The 15,876-nt window shown below is 40.1% G+C and overlaps 1 protein-coding gene across 1 annotated transcript in view; it reads right to left on the bottom strand.

Moving 5' to 3' along the window:
• Window positions 1–5,141: 5,141 nt before the first annotated feature.
• Window positions 5,142–15,876, bottom strand: part of LOC139745109 (gamma-aminobutyric acid type B receptor subunit 2-like) — a 146,945-nt gene continuing 136,210 nt past the window's right edge. Inside the window, exons 12-16 of the mRNA XM_071655529.1 lie at window positions 14,146–14,262; window positions 10,934–11,056; window positions 9,535–9,873; window positions 7,810–7,977; window positions 5,142–6,748 (exon numbers count right to left, since the gene is read on the bottom strand). Coding sequence (XP_071511630.1) covers window positions 5,849–6,748; window positions 7,810–7,977; window positions 9,535–9,873; window positions 10,934–11,056; window positions 14,146–14,262 — 1,647 coding nt within the window. The 3' untranslated portion in view covers window positions 5,142–5,848. The remainder of the gene's footprint in view (window positions 6,749–7,809; window positions 7,978–9,534; window positions 9,874–10,933; window positions 11,057–14,145; window positions 14,263–15,876) is intronic.

Below are 15,876 nucleotides of genomic sequence, written 5' to 3'. Positions count from 1 at the left end.
GTGTTCTAACTTTATGTGGATGTACTTGACTGATATATGATGGGACTCATTTACAGGAAATTAGCACTAATGTCGCTTGTTACCTTTTGCCTCTGCAGGGCACTTTACCAGCTGTCCTTTTGATTGTCTCTTCCATAATGTGTATGGTGTGTGTGAGTAGGTACTGTATAATGATCGTGAGAAAAACGTTTGCACAAATCTATTTGGTTTTCAGTGTCATAGGATTAAGAAAAAAAGGAAGTATAGGATACCATTTCAGAATTACGTTCCGACAGTCAATCCTATGTCACCAATGTTTCTATTATCATATGAAATGTTTGTTAGCAATTAAGCTGACGAGTAAGAGATGATTTGAATCGATGTCGTTACTAAATCAAAATGGAGCTATGTACGCGTACAAACAATTAACATGTATCAAGCGTAGGTCTCTCTCGGCTCAGCCACAGCAAGTTGAATGGTGTATCGTTTATTTCGTTTGAGTGTTGGGTGAGTGGGAGCCACGGCTATGGTATGACAGTAACAGAGACAACCCCATCCCGAAAACTTACAAAGAAACTATACAATGTAGCTGTACAAGAACAAACAAACAAACATTGTTCTTTGGAATGCATGAATTTGACGTCTTCGTCACGTACTGCTTGTGAGAGGAAACTTGGTCCGATGTTTTATGTGTAATTTTTCCTTGTGAATCGCCATCTAAATAATACAGTGTAATCAATACTTGTTGTGGATACATGTATGTAAGTATGTAAGACGATTAAAATTCTACCGGAAGAAATCACTCGTGATCCATATTTTTGTTCTCTTTAGTGGAAATGATTTTATTATTGCAATTTTTCGTCAGAGAGAGAAAGAGAACATAGGGATACAACGAGACCTCTGCAGAGAAAGAGGGAAAGAAATCTAAGATACAAAAAGAGTATTAGAGAGGGAGACAGAAAAAAAACGAAAGAGCGGGGGAGAGAGGGGGGGGGGGGGGAGAGAAAACGGAAGTAATGACGTAAGAGATGGAAGGACAGCAAGAGAGAGAGAGATGATGGCCATTTCAAATACTGATTCTGCAACTTCTGACTTTTCGCACATAAATTGCCCAGAAAGAGAAGACAAGTCACGAAGTTGATTTCGTGCTTTTAACCGTAACTCTCCCTCAGCACTACTTGCATGACTTCAGACCTTCGAATTCTGGCCTTTTGTCAAGGGCCCTCTCGCTGTACGGTGAAGAGAGCCCAGCTGAGTGGGGTCATGCGCGCTCGGCTGGGCTCGCTTCGCTCGCCCATTACAGCGAGAGGGCCTTGACAAAAGGCTATTCGAATTCCCACGCATGGCCCCAAAATTATGGGCATGTTCTTTGAACCAACTTAATCAAACTCTTTCCTCTTGGTACTTTCGAATTACATCGTTATGCCCCGAAGATTATTATTTTGATGATGACGGTGACCACGCATGAAGCAACAGGTGAAAATACCTGTAAAATCGGAGAAAAATTAATGATGCAGGACCATAATGAGAATGAGGAATCGATTCAAGTCAGTTTGTCAAGTGTAAATTTGTTCTGACCCGATGAGGTACCCACGTGAATGACGTCACGTTTTCGTCACGAAGACATAGTATCCTTACAATTGACATTTTGACGGTGAAAAAAATGTTCAAAGTTTTGAGCAAATTGTCACTGCACATTTCATTTTGTTCAGACTTCCCTTCATTCACCTCAATCCATTTTGTCTTGAATCTTGACACTCTCGGATCTTCCCTTTTGAAAATGAGAAATCAGTATTACACATACACATTATAAAATTAACTTATGAAAGATGCTGTTTATAAAATACAAATCATCAAAATTCTGTCGTTTAAACGACACTCGCAATTGGCCTCTCATTTTGTACATTGATTTACATTCATAAAGCGTCTGCCAGTGATAATACCCATTCTGCAACATGAAATTAAGATCATGAGCACTCTATTTTGAATAAAAAATCGCCACGCTTGATAAGAGGGTCAAATCACTGCTGTTTTCCATAATGGAAGAAACCAAGTCGATTTCAATGTCATAAAAAACAATCTCACGATAACATGCATATCTCTGAGCGATCGACACAGAAATTAAAAATAAATTGTCTGTGCAAGTGATGGATTATCGGTCTATTTTGTAATTCAATGTAATATTTTAATTTTGTCATTACGTAATATTGCCAGGAGCCCACACGTTCGACTGAGTCAGTCGGTCCATGTGATCGGTAATGAATGACAAATGAACAACAAATTTATCCAGCGTTCTAATCCCTTTCAAAGTTTAACCAATTACACACACAAACAAGGGAGAGATACAGTACATCATAGAAATAATCTCCCAAAATTAATGTTCGAATGCTCTATAACAGACGCCATATTATGGAAAGCCATTTTGTTTGTCCGTCTTCCACCCTAATCTGTCAGTCTGTCGGCCTGTCGGCCTGTCGGTCTGTTGATTCGTTTGTTATGTCCCAGTCACATATAAACACGGATGCTCAAGGATCTACACGGTGATCCGGGGAAATCCGGGGAAATCCGGGGACGTCCGGCGAGATCCGGGGATATCCGGGATTTGTACACACAGTATCAACACGGCAGCTACACGGATAAGGCCGGAAGAGCGCGGCGTCTACTCGGACAAACACGGCATCTACACGGATCAACACGGCAGCTACACGGATCAACACGGCATCTACACGGCAGCCACACGGACCACCCCGGATTGCTCTGCCAACACGGCAATCCCCGGATGACGCCGGATGCTTTTGACCTCCAAAAGTTGCCGTGTTGGCCTCCCGGCGTCAACACGGATCTCTCCCCGGATCAGATCCGGGGTGGTCCGGGGTGATCCGGGATGTCTATGTGACTGGGGCATAAACCGGTCGGTCAGTCGGTTGTCGGTTTGTTTGGGTGTCGGTTCGATGGTCAGTCGGTCGTCCAGTCTGTCGGACTGTATGTGTGTCTATTTCCTCTCTTTCTTCATTCTGTCGTTGATGTATATTATATCAGCCAGTCGGCTTGTTTGTCGGTCTATCCTTGTGCAAATCTACCTGTCAGTGTGTCGGTCTCACGCATAACAAAAAGACACCAACAAAGGCAAAAACGATATCAACAACATTATGCACGGAAAAATAAATACAACACACAGGTCGTCAACAGAATATATTAAAAAAACGAAAAACGTTCGTGTTGGTTTCAGTATTTAAAGGTCTGGTTTTCGTGGGCGGTTTGTAATTCAGAGCTGCTTATTCTTTCGTCACACATATTGCCTACATTGTACCGTTAACTTTGTGTCCTTTAGTATACAGATGTATTAATAACGTAAATAATGCAATTCACGTTCGTCGCGAAGCCTATATTTACAGGGGAGCAAAGCACTTCTTCATGTCTGACATGCATGACAAGAAGGAGACGAAAAAAAAAACAAGAGGAGAAAGTGATTCTCATTCGCGTATGCTATCAACAAGAATCACAAAAGAATAGAGAGTTTTTGTTTTAGCTGTTGGTAATGTGTGTCCGTGTGTATGTGTGTGGTGATGAGGCGGCATTAGTCCGTCTCTATGAAACCCTCTTCATACAGACAATTTACTTTGCCGAGAGCTAGTGTATGTATGTATATTAGATATTCTTTTCGGTATTGACCATAGGGCGTTAACATGGGGGTCAGTAAGTCTTGTCGGTCGCGCTGCAGGGGTGTCAACATCAAAGCCATTAGTCAGTGGGAATTTCTGAAGGAAATCTACAAAACAGTCATTAGTTGGTCTGCATTGCTAAAGGGAAATCAACAGTGGAGCTTTTAGAGTCGGTCCGAATCACTCGAAAGAATGCCCACTACAGTCACTTACTGAGTCCATTTAATAACTGGAGTAAAAATATACCCAATCAGAATCCAACGAGCCAAAAAACTGCAAAGTTCATGTACAATGTACATGAACACATTGTAGTTTGAAGTCGAGCTAGTCAAGAGATTTACGCTAGGTACACAAGTACGATACACTTCAACCAACAATAAAGTCAACTGATCACACAATTTCCGTGGCATTGCTTCTGTCTTGCCTTGTTCGTCCGAAGTCATTTAAGTGGTCATCCAGCAAGTGTCCAGTCAGTTAGTTGCAGCTTTAACGCTGCCTATTTTGAGTTGTTCATTTGGTTCTTCCTCCCTGTGTCAATTCATGCGAGCTTTTCTTATCGTAAATCATCGTAATCTTTCCATAACTTCAAAATTCACGAACCTTGGCATTATTTTTCTCTCTTTGTAAATCGATAACATGAAAACAAGAACAATGGGGTTATAATCTCACCGAAATAATTCTTCTTTAACTTTTCAGCAAATTAAATTAAGTTGCATTCCTTTTTTTAGACTTTTGACATGTTTTTGATTCATCGCTAGAGTCAACGCTGACAAATTGGGTGCAAATGCAGCAATGAAGACTGTACAATCTAGATGACAACTTTATTATAACTACGATGTTATGGTCATTTTTCTGTCGATTTTTCTATACCATACCGTCTTGTGAAAATCTTGGTGGTGTTTGTCCAAAAAGTAAGCGATAAATGTTGTAGGATTTATCTGAAACTACACGTAAATCATCGCAGTGGTTACGCCTTCACCATCACATTACTCTCATGTATTAAAAAAATCAATTGATTTAAAAAAAAAAACATAAACCCTGAGCATTTTTGTCACTTTAGTCAGCTCATTTTGTGATGCATGCCGTTTCAGTGGACAGTCAACGCTGATTGGAAAAGAGCTGAATTCCACCCATCACAAATTTGACTGATATTTTTCATTGTCTGCCAGAAATGTAGAATACCTCATTGTATAATGATTGACAATGTCATAATCATCATAATTTAGATCATCACATTATAATCATTACTATTATCATTCTTATTGTTACCATTATTACGATTTCTACTGTAACTATCATCACTATTTTACATATACTAAACTCCGGGTCAGGTCACAAGAAGCAGTTCGAAAAGAGCGCATCTGAACTCATCGTTTCTTGTTCGCGGAATCTCGGTTAAGGTCAAAGGGCATCACCCACTGTCACCGTGTATCAAAGAGGGTGTGGTTGTAATGACAATAAGATGATTGTCTCTTTATTTTATTCTTTTTTTTAAACATTTGCCCTAAGGTGCAAATTAACAGATACCCGCCCTGTCCGAGTCACATTGCCAAAAGTGAAGTCCATTTCAGGCAAGTCTAGTACCGTCATATCTGTCACGTGCTCGGGTGCAATGAATGACGTCGACCATTGGTAAACCTTTGAGAGTCACTACGTCAAGATACCATTAAATAAACATCTTACGAGTATCGTTTCCGGTGGTAATTGGTGGTAATCGAAATCAGCGAAGTGTTATTTGAGAGGAAAAAATGGCATATCTTGAATGGTATTACTCATTCTAATGTCGTGATTTTTCCATTAACATTCTTCGATAGAGTAGGACCAGTGCATGTGCATGCCATGCACATTTAGTTTGGGAAGTTTTCTTTAAAGTTCGTCACGTTATTTAAACTATAGCAGTATACACCTTATGGGTGGCGCCACCTATCCTGTATCTGCGGATTTTTGCTTTAAATATATGCAAATTACTCAAACCTGTTCGCATTTGATTTCCACATCGGACGCAATTACTCGACTGTCTACATACGTGTACCGTGGCATTCTGACATTACCGACACGCAACCGAGAGACATGATATCTACAAAGTCATGAGCTGGATTCGACACCCGTAGCATACACTGTGGGTGTAATATAAATGAGAATTTTTCAATGATACAAAAATCGAGTCTTTCATTGTACAAAAAGATATGGAAATACAGCTATGTACATCATACATAATATATCATGTTAGCCTTGCCATTTAACTGTAAAAGTCGTAATTGCAAGTCCTGCATTTCAGTGATCAGTGTCCGCTCGTCCGGGTTGAGTGCTTCCTTTTCGGAGGCTTCCGATGTGGTTGGGTCATCCAAGCCTGCGCTGCTACATTTACTGGCGCTCCATCGCCGAGCTAGTGCGGTCATCTCGTCCGCATCGTCCTCGTCATTGTCTACAATCTCATCGTCCACTTCCTCGTCTCTCACCAAGTCGTCATCATCGTCGTCCTCCTCTTCATTGTCCTCCGCTTCCTCCTGCTCTTTCACTTTTTCCTTAGGGTTATTGGCATCATGATCACCACCACTAACACTACCACCACCACCACCATCATCGCGGAGTTGCATCGTTCTCAATTTGGAAGACAAGCTATCGCTGCTCCCACCACTTCGCGACCCCTTCAGTGTGCCATACGTCCTTTCCAACACCGTGCTCTTTTCTGTATCCAGATCGGGGCAAATATCGGAGTTCGTTTCGTCCGTGTCGGTGCTAAAGCGCGCCATCAGCGGCGCGTGATGGAAGCTGTTCTCCGAGGCCACGCTCCGGAAGGGCAAAACGGAAGTCCTTCGGCGCGGCTCGGTGCTTCCCAGCCTGCTCTTCGCGTCATACCCACTGCTTCTCCGACCTACCGCGCCCAAGTTTCCCGTTACCATGCGCTTGTACTCGTGTTCGAAGCGGTTAACGGCGCACGACTCCTCGTTGTCGATGGGCGTCTCTGGAAGATGGAGCAACATTTGGAGCTCGTGCTCCCGTCCCGTCGAGTCGAGATCGTACTCACTCATCTTCCCGAGGCGGTATTGTTCTTCCCGCTCTAGCATCTTCAGGATGCCTTCTAGCTCCGCTATCTTGGAATCAAGCTGGATGGAAATAAAAATGCAAATTTGGAGTTATCAGCTTGAAGATTCATTAACTCCAGATTTAGAGTGCCTTACAAATGGTGACACGACATTTGCTCCTGCAACAATTGCTCCGGTGTTACTTTTTCTTAGGACTTAGGGGTAGGGTTAGGGCTGTGATAGGATTTTAGGTCCAGTTTAATGTGGGAATTAGGGTCAGGGTTAGGGTTATGTTTCTGGGCAGAATTTATGTTTGTCTTAGCGTGCAGATATTTAATGGGAGCAATTGTCGCAGGAGCAAATGTCATGGAACCCTTACAGACATGTCAAATAAATCTAAACGTTATTTTTGTCATGCTACCCATATCTACTGCTAATATCAAATTGACTACAAACATTTACAAAGTGTGGCAGGGTACCCTTTGGGGTATTAAAGGTCGTATGCCCCTTTTGCAAACGTCACGAAATTGTGCATGGTTGAAGAATGATGCCTCCTTCCCCCTTGTATGAAATTTTACAGTAGCACACTTTAGAGGTTGTTTTTTTTTTTTAACTAAAAATACGAAACACGAACCCCACGTCCCTCGAGTAAACGCTTTCCTGTTGTACTGAGAATAATGGTTGCATTTATCTCCCGGTTCGAATAGATTCACTGTAAATCTATAATACTGTTTCCCCTTCATCTTAAAGAAGTTTCCAATTTATTATTTCAATATGATTGAAGGAATCTAAGTTTCAGGCTTGCAAAAATGACACAAGAACTTTAAGGCTTGAATCATTGTGATACTAATATGGCTTAATGTCTTGAATCATTCGTCACCGTGTGATCACTAAAATACATATGTCGTGCAGTGGCGCATGCATTTTCATAATCGTAGACTATAATGGATGATCCCTCTCCATCATGTTCTGCCTTAATGACATTAATAGTTTGTCCTATTGTCTGAAGGAAATATGTTGCGCTATACGTCATCACCACCTGTTCGATACACACGGCAGACACAGACACCCACACACACCCTTTACCTAAACATTACACACATATACACGCACAGAGAGTGTGCATCTGCGCGCGCACGCACCTTGCGTTTCTCCCTGCGGAAGGCTCGTATATGAATCTCGGCTCGGTAGATGCTTTCCTTCAGCTCCGTAGACTCGTCCATGACGAAGCGGCGAGTCCGACCTTTGACCTCTAACCCCACTGATCTCGTCACAGGATCGCTGCTGACGCTTATTCGGATAGCATGAAGCTGGAATAAATTAATCAATGGAATGATTCAAGATGATATTAGTCATGCGATGTTCCGTAAGCACCATTATACTCACTGCTTACGGATATCTGATGGAAACTACCCAGAGTCTGAGAAGATTTCAAACTCTCGTAGGAAAGGGGCTAACAAGGATAATTCTCGGAAATGATAATGATACTAATAATACTGATAAGGTGAGTCATAATGTTGATCAAATAAGGGCAAAGATGATCGATAAAGCAAGAAAGAAAAGAACCGTATTAGTTACATTGTGTGTTTTTCTATTCTACCTTTTCTCTCTCTCTTTTAAATCACGTACACGGTATTTGATATTTTTCGTTTCGAGAACGCGAGTTATTTACCTGCATTAAATTTTGCCTTCTGCTATGTTTTTCTTCATTGTGAACATTTTTGTTTGTATATCATTCATTGCAGCAGAATTTAAAGCAATCTAGATGGAATAGATGAATATAAGCTGATGTATAATATCGAAAAAGACTGATTTCAGTCAGTGCCAGATTAGTGAATTTTGATCACTTGACGTCATTGGCGCAACGCCAGAAGAGTTAAAGTAGATCTCGAGACGATCGATTTTGCACGCACTGTGTGAAAACCGACGCACCCACATGGATGGAGTGCTTGCTTACACGATACTTGACGATTTGTGTAAATTCGCCGTGCTGTAACTGAATGACACGGACAAACCACACCAGCTGGTCAGGGTCGTTTGTCGAGGCCCTTATAGGCCTCTATGCTCTACAGGTGTACGGGCAGAACAAAATTGTGGAGGCAGTGTTTGCTATAAGCCAGTCTAGACTTTTTTCTTTTTGTTCGTTTGTTGTTGGTTTTTTTTTTCCCTAGAGAATAGGATAAGGAAAGGAATGCGACCATGTAGCTAGAGGCAAAAAGGAATACATTTGGGTATACATTTTACCAGGCACCATTACGGCCTGCTGGTATCAATCATGATGAATTAGCGTGTTATCAAACATGATGTAAACACAGGTAAGTAGGCCTATAGGTTATGTGCACAATATACCATGAGCCGAACTAAAATCTCAATAAGCCCTCAAAGTGAATATCTGATGATCGTAGAAATAATTGAAATATAAAGAGCGAGCTACATCGAGATGCAGTGTCATCGTGGAACGCCGGACACCATTGCTAATGTAGGCAGCTGATCCTGGACGAGAGGATTTGAAACATACACTAATATGAAACGAGAAGTCAATTCCACATGTGAAAAAAAGAATTACTATAATTTCGTGAATAACATCCAGTTGCACCAACAACAGCGTCAACGTTTTTGAATAATTGATCATTCGAAACCTGATCCGATCAATCCGAAAGTGAGTGTTTCACATTGCATCACTGGCCCTGCGAGTAATGGGACATCCAGGTATTCAGACCTATTACAGAGGATGCTGACCGTACTCCACGCGCGCACCTAGTCTATGCATGAGGGCTTATTGAGAGTTGACTTTTTCATTGTTCTTGCATGAATTTCTAAACTAGTGTCTACACTTAAAAAGGAACAACAATAAGAGGGAACCTCACTTTTGGCACGAAGAGAAGGCACAGCGTGGCGGTGGTGGTGATAAAGATACAGAGCGACACCAGCATGAAAGACATCGTGCGGTGGTTGCCCTGGATGACCCAGTTGTTGACCACCACGGCGAGCACGCTCATGATCACGACGTTGTAAACGCAGACGGCGATGTAGTGCGAGTCGTTGAGGGCGGGAATCTTCACGTTGCGCGTCTCCCAGGCGAGGAACACACCGAAGAGGAGCAGGAGCCCCTTGTAGGCGTAGAGCGCCACCAACCATTTGCTCTGGTGCTGCGACGTACATTCCTCCATGATGGGTGCGTACGCTACCGAACCAGACTCGGACACCTGTCGTTTGTAATGTGAGATGGAAAGATCTTAAGTGATGACATTCAGTTAAATTCAATTCAATTCAATTCAATTCGATTCAATTCAATTAAGCTTATTTCAGTTCAGTTCAATTCAATTCAATTCGATTCGATTCGATTCAGTTCAATTAAGTTCAGTTCAGTCCAGTCCAGTTCAGTTCAGTTCAATTCAATTCAATTCAATTCAATTCAATTCAGTTCAATTCAATTCAATTCGATTCGATTCGATTCGATTTAATTCAATTCAATTCAATTCAGCTCAGTTCAGTTCAATACAATGCAATCCTATTCAGTCTAATTTAGTCCAATTCAATTCAGTTCAATTCAGTTCAATTCGATTCAATTGTGCTTTATTTCCATCCAATAACAAAAGGTAATACACATCAGTACATATTAATGAACTGATCTCTGTAATTCAATTCAATTCAATTCAATTCAATTTAATTCAATTTAATTTGATTCAATTCAATTCAGTTCAATTCAATGCTATTCAATTCAATTCAACTCAGTTCAGTTCAATTCAATTCGATTCAATTCAATTCAGTTCAATTCAATTCAATTACATTCACTTCAGCTCAGTTCAATTCAATTTTATTCAGTTCAGTTTAATTCTATTCAGTTCAATTTGATTCAATTTAGTTCGATTCAATTCAATTCAGTTCAGTTCAGTTCAATATTTCTATCCAGCAGCAAAAGGTACTACACATCAGTACATTACTGATCTCTGTAATTCAATTTTTTGTGAAACAACATATTCCATTTCACTCTCTAGTTTCCGATTGCCTTTTTGTTGTAGTCTATGTTCATTCTTCTTCTTTTTTTTGTCTTTCTTTCTCTCTCTCTTCTCTCTCTCTCGTTCCTTTTTCGTTTGGTCCCTCTTATTCAAAGAGGTTTTACTTCCTTTTAAATTCGATAAATCTTCATACTCTGAATCTTATGTATGAACTGATTTCGCCGCACTATCAACAATGAGTTAAACAATCTTTCCTGGAAAATATTATGTGCCCAAGACTTGAGTCAATCTGGGAGGGCGCCCTTACCTCGACAGGAAGACGTTTTTCTATGCGAAGCATGGGGTCAAATATTACCCACAATGCAATGAGGATGACGTCAAGGAGGAGGAGAACTCCGATCATCAGGAACAAGGTCGACTCGTGGAGCATCTGAAGGAGTGAATGGCAACAACAACATCAACACTAACTTTGAGCTTGCTACGATATCGAAGATGACATATGCAGCTTACCCAACGAATTTCATGGACGACGAACATTTCAGTCTGTGGACCAGTTACTGATTCAGTGACATTTATTCCTTAGACAAATGCGCACATAAATATCTGCACGCAATCAAAAACCAAACATTAATTCTACTCACAAACATAACCTTAACCCTAATTCTTATTCCACATCAAACCAAACCTATAACTCTATATCACAACCCTAACCCTAAGTCCTTGGAGAAAATAAGACCGGAGCAACTGTCGCAGGAGCAAATGTCGTGTCACCCCAGTTACGAGCTTTGCAATGCACCTGATACCTTTAAATCAATACCTAGAACCCACATCGCACCCATTGGTTGTTGCTATGCTGGAGAAGCCCTGAGAAAACTTTACCCCCAGGAACGAACTTCACTGCGATATTTAAAAACCACTGGTATATTGCGTTAAAAAGTCATAAACATAAGCGATAAGAAAGAGGAACTATATAGGTGTAATCACAACCGGACGAATAGGTTAAATGCATTTATAGTAGCCGAAAAAGATACAGTTATACAAGATAAATCACAAATGTCGGCCACTTTGATAAAGATAGTATCAACTCATTATCATCTAGAAGAGTGTCAGACAAAGTAATTGCTGCAAATCGCACAATTTCATTCCAATTTTTTCACGTATATGGAAAGCGTAAATTGTTGCAAATCAGTTTTTACGATTTCATCAGAAAATGAGTGACTATATGATAATGGTATGGATAAATTCATACGATGGATTTAAGAGAGTGAAAGAGGAATAACTGGAATGGCTCAAAATAGAAGTTCCTATGAAACAAAACCAACAGAAATGAGTGCCCTGAAACTCTGAATTAATGAACAAATGCAGACAGACGGTCAGAATTAGTAAGAGGGGAAATCCAGCGTGACATTTTCGTTGTTGCCATGGCAATTTGCATAATTATTATGTGTGTACGTATGTATGTATGTATGTGTGTGTGTGTGTGTGTGTGTGTGTGTGTGTTACATGATGTGTACTTTTCCTCTTCGGTTTTATTCTTCCTTCGTTTCTATCTTATAGATGTATTCTTGCGAACCTGTGTGTACCTGAAAGTCTGTACCCAAAACGTAAACCAAGCCACTTCTCCCAGGCAAGCCAGAAATAATGGCCCACATGTAAAGATGGAAGTTCTCCAGTTTGGCTTATTTTCTTTTTCAATGCGTGCATGGACGCACGTTACGCAGCCTGCCAAACTGCGTCCGCCGTAAAATGCCGTGCTATGGCCGCGTAAGCATGCATGAAATATCGTCATTTCATTAACCGAATGTTTAGCAGGAGCGCAAGACGTGAAATGTCATCGGGCAGGCCAATTTCGCTTCTAAATGGAAAGCATTTATCATTCAAAAGTCGCCCCACCCCCATCAAGCTCTTCATCTACAGACCGTCTTCCGTTTTCAGTCTTCATTCGCTTTCTTAGCCAAGGCTATCAACTCAGCGCTCTAGAGCATGCACCCTCCTCAGGGATTAAAAATCCATGATAAAAGAATTTTAGCGTCACTGATATCGGTTCTTCAATGAAGCAATTTAATGTGTTAGTGATTCTCATTATCTTCTGACTTACATCTGTAGGTCTACTTGTTATGAATTACAGGAATAAAGAATTGCATCATTTCTTTATCTCAACGGTAGGCTTTTGATGATACAGTTACACTATCAATAGCACCAGAAGATTATTGTACGCATTTGAATTGCAGATATTGTGAAAGAGCATATCTCTATCACATCGTCGAGTGCATTATGACAGTTTGACTCCCGAATTGAGATAGTTTCATTCAGTTAGAGTTACTTGCTTCGCTGAGCAGAGGGCTGAGAGTAAGAACAATCCATGGAAACAACACCACGGAGAAGGTCACTGAAGTTCAACCTTACTTACGAATAATTGATGACTATCAATATTCCGAGAAATGTAAACGTTAAAGTGTGGAAAGGCTGTAGAAAGGTAAAAAGCACGTTGAAGGTCATGACTTTTTTCTTGCATTCTACATTGGCAAGTAAACAAAAAACAAAAAACAAACAAACACCAAAAACAAACAATAAGAAAACGAAACGACGACAACAGCAACAACAACTACAACAATAATCTGTATATGGTAGCTTTAAGGTTTCAAATAGAAACAAAATATATCGCTCGGTCTTTTGATTGAGAAAACTAATGGACAACACACAAAAAGCACTGAGACTTTGAATGTGTTTGTGTGCGTATGCGTGTGTGTTATGGTATATATGGTAGCTTTAAGATTTCAAACAGAAACAAATGTCGTTCGATCTTTTGATTGAAAAATGCATTCTATGTACAACACACGTAAAACACTGAGACTATAATGTGCGTGTGCATGTGCGTTTATGTATAATGAGAGAGCTTCTAACGTTTGATTGTGTTTGATAACTTCTTAAAAAACACTTCATTTCAGGAATTAGTATCTGTAACAGAAAAAAAAATGAATATCCTTTCTTATTTCAACGAAGTAAAGAAAGAACGTTTTTTTGGAAACAAATTGGACTTCGTAAAATAGGATATGCGACTGTATGAGCACCAAAAAATACGAATTAAAATCCTTAACCACAACTTCAGTTTCACGAAAATCATGACGAATGACATCCATGAAAAGGAGATTTGTCAGAAAGAACACACTGTGAATTGGAAATGACGGCTTTAATAGCCTTAATGTATGCCATCCATCTAATGTATTTATAGGACATTACTAGCAATTGCATCCACATAACAAATTTCTCGTCTAAAATCTTTACATGCAACAGCTGGACATTAGAGAGATTGAATAACGAAAAAAGAATCGAGCGCACAATTAGTATTACAACAAAAAATTCCACTACACTGACATACACAACTAATCGGATTATTATTATTATTTTTTTGGGGGGGAGGGGGGGTTTCTGAAATTAGAGTCAAAGCTGGCAAAAATTATATTAATTAAGAAAATCCAGGTATAAAAAATCGACAGTGATGCCGTGTGATAACCTTACCTTGCGCTTAATAACCCTGCTCGTAGCATGGGTGATGATGTGATAGACTCGGTAGGTTTTCACGAACATGGAACCAAACGCCAGAGAGAACCCAAGGGCGAGGAATGACACACGGATCTGTGGAAAATCAGTGTTTTTGATTATTTCACAAAGATATATCATTACATAACGCAAAACCACAGACAAGAAATGCATCTGCTAAATGTTTATGAATGTTTTTGATATAGGTAAACACTCATGTTATCATATAATAGATGTTCACAAAGAAAACTCACTCAGATTTAACGAAGGTGAATTTATGCACGAGTGTATGTATACATGAATATCTACGGATTCAAAGCTCTTTTTCGGCATACCATACATACATACATACATACATACATACAAACATATATACATATCATACACACGCAAACACACACACACACACACACACACATAATCAGTTATGAATAAAGGAAAATGGACGTAAACCTGAGAGCACTAGTTACACACATAATGTGAGTTGTAAAGAAAGAGACATAGACATTTTACTTTTACATCTTATCAGAATCCATTATTCAGTATGGAATTAAATTTCGACCACAGCATCATTCTGCATCTGCTGGGCGTTTAGCCAGAAATAAAGTGGACTAAAAAGTGAGAGAGATGAAAATGACATTGTAACGTGATGAGTGTCCCCCCCCCCCCAAAAAAAAAAAAAAAAAAGAAGAAGAGAAGATATAAAGAGAACTTGACATGAAAGCAAAATTCCCCTCTCCTTTCTTCACCCCCAAACAATCAAATAAAGCAAAATAGTGAGAGAGAGAGAGAGAGAGAGAGAGAGAGAGAGAAAGGGAGAGAGGGAGAGAGAGATATTCCCCCAACTCTTGCCGCAGCGCCCATGCTGTCCTCCTACAGGGTAGATACAGAGACCAATCCATATATGCATGGAGCTAAGTTCTATGATATATGCAACCTCTTGATGTGTATGCGCTTGTAAATGATGATCACTTCTGACCATGCGGTACATTAGCGTCAGTTCACCTATTCCTGCCAGGGTCACTCGACCTTGAGCTCAGCGTGTGTCTAAAGCGAGATAATAATGCCCTCGACCTTGACAAAAAGGAGAAGAAGTACAATGAGACGCTCGATCCATTTGCATGATGTTTTTTCCACTTCAATTTTCTTCCTTTCATTCTTGGGAGAGATTCAGGCGAACACAAACGACCGTTTTACGACTTGCAGACGGCAAAAAAAAAAAAGGAAAAAAGAAGAAAACCATTGCATTCATTTTGATTGGAACGCTGCTTTCACTTCCTAGAAAATTCTTGTTTGAAAAAGGCATCTGGGGAAAAAAAAAACCCACGTATTTTTCTCATCCGCTTTCAAATCAGTTTCTATTCGAGCCACTGAGTGAAAATGCATGTCTCTCCGAATGTCTATGTACATATAAGTCTAGCGTTAAACTGAAGCTAACAAAACTGACCAGACTGTTCGGGTCGAACCCTTTTATTCTATTTATTATGTTCGTCGACAAAAACGCCCTACCCTTAGCGGAAATATATAGCAATAACAACAATACAGGAGCGTCTATATTGCATGTCGTGAGTACCTTGCCTGTGAGAGAAAATCGTTCTTTTGTTTCAATCTGTCCGTATCATGTATTGTAATCACCGCGCAATCACAGTAGCTTTTCGGAAATACTATTTGACTATGTTTTACCCAGGAATAAAGTGCGACAAGGAATCT

The sequence above is a fragment of the Diadema antillarum genome, unplaced genomic scaffold, assembly GCF_040938485.1.
Source record: "Diadema antillarum isolate AM-2024a unplaced genomic scaffold, OU_Dant_1.0 seq00001234_RagTag, whole genome shotgun sequence".
Classification (NCBI taxonomy): Eukaryota; Metazoa; Echinodermata; class Echinoidea; order Diadematoida; family Diadematidae; genus Diadema; species Diadema antillarum.
Note: the sequence above shows the minus strand (reverse complement) of the source record. Positions and strands in the feature narration are given on the sequence as shown.